The 10,149-nt window shown below is 49.4% G+C and overlaps 1 protein-coding gene across 1 annotated transcript; it reads right to left on the bottom strand.

Moving 5' to 3' along the window:
• Positions 1-81: 81 nt before the first annotated feature.
• LOC142015144 (B-lymphocyte antigen CD20-like) lies at positions 82-9,374 on the bottom strand. The gene is given in 7 exon segments (XM_074998564.1): positions 82-228; positions 351-425; positions 1,099-1,320; positions 3,360-3,416; positions 7,332-7,376; positions 7,378-7,452; positions 9,270-9,374. Coding segments are annotated over 7 exon segments (726 nt in total).
• Between the last annotated feature and the right edge of the window lie 775 nt (positions 9,375-10,149).

Raw genomic sequence — 10,149 nt, forward strand, 5'->3', positions numbered from 1 at the left:
CAGCAGACGATGCGAGACAGAGAAGGGTGTATTATCCGCAACAGGAGGGAGAGCTGCAGGTGACAGGCATATGCTTTTTAATCAATAAAAGCTTCGTGGAGTTTGTTCTTGGATGCTGGTGATTGACTACTGCTGCGGAGGCCTGGTTCCACTGCTGAGCTGGGGGTGCGGAGGTGACAGCAAGGGAAACACTTGCTCTGCCTTGTGATCTTGTGACGTCTCTTTATCCTGGATAAGACAAAAATCATCCCACGGTGAGTCTCCCGGCCACCATTTCCCTCTCCACCCTCTTTCTCAGCCAAGATCCCCGACTCCAATGCAGGCACTGACTGAGTTTGTGAAAGCCTCACCGAGTCGGCGGAGACAGCCGCTTTAGAAACGATGCTCTGGATTACAGAGAAGATCAGCATCAAGGCCAGAATGCCCTATACCACATGAGCAAACAGAGGAAGAGGCAATTAGAGGCAATAAGCTTAAAGGGTGAAAATCTGGTGTCATTTACACCAGCATAAAAACAGAGTTAATTCTGCTGAAGTCAATGCAGTTTGGCTTTAGGAGTGTTATACTAACATAAGGTTGACAGACCCAGGTTGTGGGCAGGAGGGAATGAACCTGACACCTCAGGGGCTAAAGCCATGTGTTTTACTGCATGAGCTAAAAGCCAGCTCACATTCTGCCAAGGTTGTAAAGCAGAGACTTCACTCTTGTCAGTGGTCTCAGTGCTTCTAGGGCTACACAGATATAACCAAGAGCAGAATTTAGCCCACAGAAAAGACAAACCCCTGGTCTGAGCAGGGAGGACAACAAAACACTGGCTTGCATAAATCAAGACTTGTACCTTCTCTAATATTTGAGAAAGTTTGATGAGCATTTACTACAATCATTTTCTAACAACACTTTTCAAGCTACCATGCACACAAATTCCAGGCAGTGCCTGTTCTCTTTAACCATTTCCCATGCTAATACTAAGACTGGAGATTCCAGTGACCACCTCTCCAAATCCAGGTGTTGGCCCTCCTTAGATGCTGCACCATCACCAGTTCTAAACAGCTCAGGAGACTCAGAAATTGTAGGACCGTGGGGAATCTCTCTACTTACTGTATTGTAAGACCTGATGCTCTGACAGTAGTCCCAAGGGATGGGGTTTCCTTCACAGTGAAGAGGGAGAACGAAGCTGAGTAACCTGATTTTTTCCAAAATTGGGATGGAAAGTTTATACTTGTTTGGAATGGAGATGTTAATCAGGTCAATGCCCACCATTATTCCTCCAGCTAGTGAGGCAAGGAAGCTGAAGACATTCAGCATATTGCTGCCTGACTCCTGGAAGATGAGCAGAGGGCATAGGTTAGGGCAGACTCATCTCTCCAGCCATAGCCATGGAGTTTTGAGCCATGCGAATATATAAACAGAACTCATCATACTTGCAACATTACAACTTTTTGTCTGCGTTCCCTTTGATGTCATCTTCCATGCAAACGCAGAACAACGACACACACCTGGCAAAGAACTACTCCCTTTTAACTGACAAAGTGGCTAGGAATTAATTAAGGCTGCTCACTTGTAAAAGGGCTTTTTCAGTGACTTAGAACTCTGTCAAACTTTTCACTTTTTAGGCTGCAACTTCCCATATCTGTTTTAAGCCCACAAGTGAATTTTGAGTTGTGTGTTCATATCCCCACCCCCGCCACATTTCAGCATTTTTCCCCTACAAGTGAAAAAAGTACATCTGTGTACAAAGCAACAAGTGCTGCCAACATCTCCCTGTTCCTCCTCTAATGTTTTACATTTGTGTGTATCCCTGTCCTCCTCAGAGCCTTCGTCACTCTGACAGCTGCTTAGGCTCTGTACACACCACAGCACAATGGGTGAGGTGCTCATAGTATTTGCCACAACAGTTTGAAGCTGGACAGGTTCCATGCTTGCCTTGCGATGGCATCTGCATGGATACCCAGTGAAAAAAGGGCATGAACATTTTTTGGCTGTTGCTTTCCAGCAGCAGCAGGAGGAGATAAATGCACTATGGGAGGCTGACAAACACCCAGAGCCACCCACAGCACTGACTGGTACCATCAGACACTGGGAACTTAATCCACAATGCAAGGGGGCAGCAGGAACTGTGGGATAGTTACCCACAGTGCATTGCTGACAAAGTCAAAGCCGCCCACCCTAATGGAGACACACTATTGACTTCCTGTGCCAGTGTGGACATGGACCCCTGATGGCATAAAATCAGGTGCTAACAAAATTGACCTTAATACATTTGACCCAATGTCCTAATGTAGACGTACCCTGGTGGTATGGGGCAGCAAGGTTCACGTAGGCAGTTAGAACATAGCTCACTTTTGTGCTTCTTACGGGTCCGGCACCCTACTCTCACCAGAGTCCTCATCCCAGTCAATGGTTTCTTTGGTGGGTCTGCAGAAATTCAGCCCTCCAACCTGCTAACACGCACTCTCTCCAGGTGGAAGAGAACAAGGGTGCACAAGCTTTACCTTTTCCTGGCCCTGATCTGGGGCTGTACCCCCGGGGCTGTCTCCCTGGAGGGAGTCTCCCTGCATTCCTCCCTGGGCTGAGTCATTGCTTATTATGTGCAGGCAGCCTGGAGCTCCTTCACGCACCCAGTCCCTGCGCTGTCCATGGTCCTGCTGTTCTTTCAGCCAGCCAGCTGGCACAGGGTTGTCAATTCCCCCCGCACCCCATCCTGCTGACACACAGTGGCTTTGCAAAGAGCCACGGCGAGGGGAAATTGACAAAAATTTCACGGCACACTTGGACATTCTCACGGCACACTGGTTGAAAAACTGCTGCAAACTAACACATCAGATTCAGAAACTGGCAGTATATACACACCTTGGGCTGGTAAATGCCTGTTAAACAGCTTCATTGCCATGTGAATGGCCCTTTCACAGATTTGACGTTCTGCTAATAAATCTGGCCGGCTTTCTCACTTGTAAATTAACTAGATCCTCTCGGGAGGAAGCAGAGTCCCAGAACTGGGACAAGTAAAAGCAGAGGGTGGCTATTAAAACTCAGTGTCCCAAATTTTTGGGTGCCCTACACAGCTATGCATTCCTCCTTATAGGCAAGGCAGTTCTGCATGGGACACCATTAGCCTGCTAAACCCAGGGTTGTGAGTTCAATCCTTGAGGGGCCATTTAGGGATCTGCGGCAAATAGGAGGAGAAAAAGAAAGGGTTGGTGCTTGGCAGGGAACTGGACTTGATGACCTCCCAAGGTCCTTTCCAGCTCTATGAGATGTGTATAGAGCCCAGAAGGTGTCCTTGACAGACAACAGCTCTGATTCTTCCCCTTAGTGTTAAGCTCTGGATAACTCCCAAAACAGGAAGCTGCATTACTCACCAGACCGTCTGTGATATTTGTTGCAGCTGCAGCTGAGAGGGATCCAGAAATGATGAACTGTGAAGAAGAGGAAAATGATCGCTAAATAAAGCTGAGGATCACTTTCATATTTGAGATAAAGAGCTCCTTTTTCTGGCCCATCCATAGGTTGTTCCACCTACCCCATCCGTCCACACCCACCAAGCCAAGTGGACATAGCTATGAATGAGTGTGAGAGGGATGGCTTTCTCATCTGCTGTTCTCCAGGTCCATGTCTTTCCTGTGACAAATTAGCTCTATTAGGGCTTGTCTACACAATTTTTCCCCCTTCAGAAAAGCCCCTTTTTTCCTGGTTTTTTAGAAAAAAACCTTGCATTCCCATTGCAAAGCTTGTTATTCTGGAATAGCAGGGCATTGAACTCAAAATAGTAACTCCACCAAAACAAATGACTTTTGACAACCTCCCCTCCTTTCGGTTTCAAAACTGACTCGGTGTACACTAAGCAGAGGTAATTATAACTTAATTACTCCCCAGGGAGGCATGACCTCATTGTTCTTATTTTGAACTTGGGCTCTCTTGTGTGAGCGCTCGATTGAGAAATGCTCTTGCAGTATGAATGCTCTTTTCAGAAATAAACTTAGAATAAGTTATTTCTGAAAAACCCTGCAGAGTTGGCAGGGCCAGTCACCCTAGAAGAAACAATGAGAAGATGCACCAGATGAAGTGGAAGAGAGAACGCCGTGCTAGTCTATGTGCAGTCTTCCCCCGCCTTACGAGGGTAATTCGTTCCTGAAAAACCCCTCTTAGGGCAAATTCTCATAAGTTGAAAATGTAATTACCATTAATTTCAATGGGAAAAAATTTTATGAGTTCCTGAGCCCCAACATGTACATCCATTTATGCTAAAATAACACCAAATCCCATTAAATCCAGCGCAAGGGGGTGGGCAGGGCAAAGCAGGGCATGGGGAGGCAGCCCGTTCTAAGCGCAGCTTAGGTTAAGTGGGAAGGGGGCACTGCCAGGGGCTGGCCACGTGGGTAGCTAGGCAGGCACAGGGGGCCCCCGGCTGGCGAGGGGCGATGCCTCTCTCGTGCGGGGCTGCGCGGCAGAGTGGCCCTGCTGGCGGCAGCCAAGGAGGCAGCGGCGGGCGAGCCAGGCACTCAATGGGAGGGAGCACCACAGACGGCGAGAGGCGCCCAAGGCACAGCTGTGCAGGGTGGGCAGCGGCGGCCCCTTAGCCGTCTGGGGGGTGAGCGGCAGCAGCGAGGCTGGGATGGGCTGCGCGCCCAGCATCCACGTCTCACATAGCGGCGTGATCTACTGCTGGGACTCAGACGAGTCTATCTTCCTGCACCAGACTGCCGCCCTCTAGCAGGGCGCCGCTGCCCCCCTGCATGGCCTCTTCGTTAAGACCAACGCAGCCGACTCCATCCCCTCAGTGCTTGCCTACCAGAGCCACCAGCCTCCAAATCGGTCCTCGTAAATGTGAAGAAATGCCTCATAAACTGAAGTAGGGGTATTAAATGAAACTCCTCGTAAAGTCGAATTCTTATAACTTGAATGGGCGTATCTCGGGGTATGACTGTACTATCGGATGAAGTGGGTATTTGTCCACAAAAGCTTATGCTCCAGAAAAATCCATAAGTCTATAAGGTGCCGCACGACTTCTTGTTTTTGCAGATACAGACTAAACTGTCTCCCCCTCTGCTACTAAAGGAAGAAAGTTTTAAAAAAAAAAATTGTTCCTATCTCTTGTACGTTGATTCAGTGGTCGGGGAGCAGCCAGTAGTCCCTGACTAGAATGGCAGTGATCAGAGAGCAACACTGGCCTACAGCAAAACGTGACTGGGTCAAATCAAAAATAGGAACGTCTTATGAAAGATGCTTTTGAAGACAGCAAAATACCAGAAGGGTCTCTCTGGGCTCAGCCGCTGGCCCTGGTACTCCATGCATGAGCCTGACGTACCCCTGTCTACACAGGGGCCAGAAATCGATCCTGATACATTGATTCTCACCCCCTCTTTTCTTTTCCATCATAATCCCCACACCACAAGCAAGCCACCAACCCTCGCCTGTGCTGAGTGGTTGTTAGTGGTGCGCAGGTTTGGCCTCAGACTGAGGGGGATGAATGTGTAAGGGGCTGCTGGTACCTTACTAAAACTCAGTGGAGTTGTTTTTGGCTGGCTAGCCCGTTCCAAAAGAAAGGGGAGGATCCATGAGAAATCAGGACCCAGAGGCTGACAGTGCCCAGGAACAGTGAGAAGAGGCCAAAACCCCAGGTCAACCTGACTGACGAGGCAAGCAGGCCAATGAGGGAGTCAGCAGGCCAGGGGTGTCCCATCCCCCATATGAACTGCCTAGGTCAGACGGAGTGGGGCTGAGCTAAGGAGATAACATCTCCCTGAACAGAGCTGGGAGCAGAGCTGCGCCAGCCAGAGAGAGCCAGGGACACAGCTCCGCAGCAGAGTTGTGGTGGAGGGAGAGCTGTAGGCAGAGACCCAGAGCAGGGCCCTGGGGCAACCTGACCCCCCCCCACCATCACGCCACAGTCCCCTCCCCTTCCCTGCCCTGTGCCTGTCCTGACCCCCAGTCCCCTCCTGACCCCTGGTCCCCCCGAAACACAATAGAGGGCAGAGCCGCACTAGGAGCAGGGCTACCAGCACAGAGCCAGAAGGGCCAGAGAAGCGGCCCAAGAGCAGAGGCAGCCCATTGGAGAGCAGAGCCAGGGCTGGAGCAGTCTGGAGTTGTGTGCAACGGAGCTTCAGGGGAGAGCAGGTGCCCCCCCAGGCAGAGGCCCAGCACAGGGGGACTCCACCAGCCAAGAGGCCTGATGGGGAGGGATTGACACTGGGGAGAAGGGTCTGGCCACCCAAAGTAAGTGTCTGACCTGCAGCCACCCTGCAGTCCAGCCAGGGCCTGAGGAGGCAGCCTGGGACCTGTGAGGGAGCAGACTGAACTCTCTTTATGTGCCAGAGGCACTGAGGGAGGTCTCTGTGCCATAGAGAAGAGTGATGAGTTTGCCATTAACTTTTTACTTTTTTCTTTTTCCTTAAAAACTTGATTGTTGTTTAATCAACGGTGTTTGCTTTGAACTGTATGTAACCCTCAGTGGATCAGGGAAGCATTCAAAGCCAGAGAGGACCCTGGAGTAGGGACCTCCAGCCCCCTGCCATAAGTGACCACAACAAGGTTGGGGGTTGAGCCCCAGCAATCCTGGGCCCAACCTTGTTGGCGTTACATGGATTCTGCCATACAGGAGAGCGGAAGGGGAGCCCTTGAGGTCAGGGAGGCCTCTGGGTGAAGGAAGTGGAAGCGGGGACTTGGATCCTTTCACGGGTCCGTTTCACTGGGTAGTGTAGAAGCCTGGAAAGTTCCACTCAATAGCAGGACCATTCCCCCACTTACAAATGCATTGCCTGTAAGGTGTTCCCTTATCTCCTGAAGGCAGCCTTCCCCTGCCAGTAGCACCCTGACATGTGGGTATTAAAATATAGTTAAGAGAAAGGCCACATTTCCTTGCTGTTAAGGCTGAGTGACTCTGCTGCTCTGGCTTACCCTAGAGGCACAATTTACAGGGAGCTGTCAGGAATACACTGCCGGTCCCCCAGAACATTAGAGCAGCTAGAGTCGCCAGGGACTAGATATATCAACTGGGTGTTGGCAGAACACCCCGTTTGTCCCTCTCTTAGCCTCTGTGCTGAGGAATAAGGGGTACAAATCAGCTCTGCTAGTTGTCAGCCTGTTGGGGACTTCCTTGTCGGGATATTTCCAGCCAGGGAAGAATCTTTTCCCATTATTCTGCCCAAGTGGTGCGATAGGGGTTCACCGAACCCATCCAGCAGTACTTATGGGGATTGGGTTTAGAACCCATGAGGCCACCTCTCTGCTGCTTTTCCCCACACCACTTAGATCCAGCCATCAACCCTCAATGCCACATCATTCCTATCTCTGGAGCTAGCGCTCAGCAGGTCTGCAATGATAACTCCTCTTACCAGTCCTGCTCCCCAGAATGGGTACCACGAAGCCATGCACAGGGGGGGCAGATTCTTCTGAGGAGAAGAACATGATGCCCCCTAGGCCAAGGTGTACCAGGGCGATGATGATCTGTATGGCCTGCAAGAAGAGAAGAAGGTCAGCGCCATCAATAATATTCCCCCAGCAGTGACAGAGAGAGACAGCCAAGTTAGTCTGTATTCTATCAAAACAAAAAAGCAGTCAATATATCAAGCACAGAGGTCCAAAACTTGTAATCAAGGTTGACAAATCAGAAAAGTCATATGCCATCATGTGCCAACAATGCCCACTTACCATGTATATTGGACAGATTTCAAACACTCTTTGACAAAGAATGAATGGACACAAAACAGACATAAAAAAATGCCTAACTCACAAGCCTGTCAGCCCGCACTTTGATGGAGTGGGCCATTCTGTTAACGACCTGAATATCTGTTTTACTGAGAAGGAACTTGAATGATCATTTACAGAGAGAGTGCTCTGAACTCTCATTTGTATTCAAATTCAACACATTAACACGTAGTTTGAACTGGGACAGCAATTACCTGGTCCATTATAAGGACTCTTTTACTTAGTTTTCTCTGGCTCTTGACTTCCCCACCCTGCATTCCCTCTCCGCTCTTCTGATTTGCCAACCTTGATAACAAGTTTTTCTGACTTGTCTACCTTGATTACAACTTTTGTACCTCTGTGCTTTATATATTGAGTCTGTTCTGGTATGGCTATGATCCGAAGAAATGGTTCTGTCCCACTAAAGCTCATCACCTAATAAATTATTTTGTTAGTCTTTAAAGTGCTACTTGACTGCCTTTTTGTTTTCCTAGCAATAAGCACTAACCCACCTCTGAAAGTGCCCAAAGCATTGCATACTAATTAACAAGACATTAATTAAACCTCATAATATTCTATTGAGTTGACAGGGGCTACCTGCTGCCATCAGGTGGGCTTGGATTTGCAGACACTCAGAAACCCCATTACAGCAAATCAACAGGTCAAGCACATTCCTTCAGGATCAACAATCAAGCCCCTTTAGGTAGTAAAGATAGAGCAAAACAATGGAGGTGACCACCCAAGGCCAGAGGTGCATGGCAGGTCAGAACTAAACCATGTAGGCTGTGGGATTTTTGTGGTTGCAAGCACAAGGTCTGGGAGATTACTCTGGTTGCAGCGCTGAGTGTTGGAGGCAAAGCCAGGAGAAGCATTGCTTGGGCACAGAGCTTATGGGAGGGGCAGACTTTGGGGATTGGAGAGCCAGGAAGCTGTCTGCTTCTGTTTGTTTCCACTGTGTTCAGGAAAAGACAACTTTGTGGACCTTCTTTGTAAATAAAGAAGAAGATGACCCCAAGAAATATGCCTGGCCGAGCATCAATTTCTCCCCCTCATGAAAACAACTGTGCAAGGCCTTGAATATTGGTTAATGGCTCATGCCAAAGGGCTAGGAGCCTTGATATTAATGTGTAATATGTTAGAGGGAAACTGAGGCACTACTGTAGTTAAGTGGTTTGCCCTGGACCTCTGTGTTTCAGAAGCCAAACGTTATTCCTACATTTCAGGCAGACTGGAAGTACTGCAGCGAGCTGTCCCCTAGGGGTGTTTGGAAAATTCACCACGATTCTCTTCTCTCTCCCGCTCCCACACCCTTCATAGAATGTTCTTATCTAGTTTGATTTGTCTCTCTCCCAGGCCAGGTGTGGTACATAGCAGTGACCTATACATTAAGATCAACCCCAATTCGCTGTCTCCATGAGGCCGTATTTTACCCACCCTCTTTCTGTGAAAGGGTCCCAGCAAAGCTGGTCCTTATTTGGCCCATGGGGTGGTTGTTCACATGAAGTTTGGGAGCCCTCCTGGAAACAGCAGATATTCCCCTGGCCCAATCTCCCAGGCACGCAGGTTTGAGAAAGCAGCAGATTTACCCCTAAGGCCTCGTTCTTTCTTGGGAATTTCTTCGGAGTCTCCTCAAGGCTGCACGGAGGCATGAGCAGGGTCACATTGCTGGCCACAGCCCCAGGAAAGGCCATATTGTATTGATGGCTGTTGGGGAAAGTCACAGCAGAGACCAGGCTTACCTAGTTAGAGAGATCAAGAAAGTTAAATTTAAGAGCAACCAGATCACTGTTAGAGTCCTTGTTACATCATGCCGACTTGGTGTGGGCTGTTTGTCTCCTGGGACATGGATCCCATTGGCAAACCCCCTTGCCAGCTGGGGCACGGGGCGTGTTCTGCAGCCCACAGGCAGAGCACGTCTCCATAGCTTCCTCATGCCTCACCATTCTGCAGAGGAACCACAGAGTTACTACCACGTAAAGCCCCTCGCTACAGCTGCCAGGTCAGTTTAAGGGCTGTTTTTCCCAATTTACACTAAAATCTAGCTAGGGGAGGATACTGATCTTGATTGCTCCAGAGTCATTGCCCTAAGGCCGGTTGCTGGTGAGGCCAATGCCCTCCTTCCCCACTGGATTTCAGAGGCTGTAATGGAGAGCAGAGCCTCAGTCAATGGCTTGCCCCGACTGTAAGAGGGCAGGGTGACTGGGGAAGAGATCCCATTGAGTCTTTTGGCTTTGTAGGCCTGCAGCTCTTTCTTCATGCTTGGTCATTTAAGTCAAGACTTTTCAAAGCTGATAGTTTTCCTGAGAGGGTCTGGACACCCAGAGCCTCAGTGGACACCAGAAGATCCAACGCCTAGCGCCCGATCAGGAGCAAATATAGAAAGGAGGGGATATGAAGTGGGAGCATGTCTAGGAGGTGCCTATAACGATCTGTGGCATCACCCATTGGTGGGCCACTTTCCCCTCT

Source organism: Carettochelys insculpta, chromosome 6 (assembly GCF_033958435.1).
Source record: "Carettochelys insculpta isolate YL-2023 chromosome 6, ASM3395843v1, whole genome shotgun sequence".
Classification (NCBI taxonomy): domain Eukaryota; kingdom Metazoa; phylum Chordata; order Testudines; family Carettochelyidae; genus Carettochelys; species Carettochelys insculpta.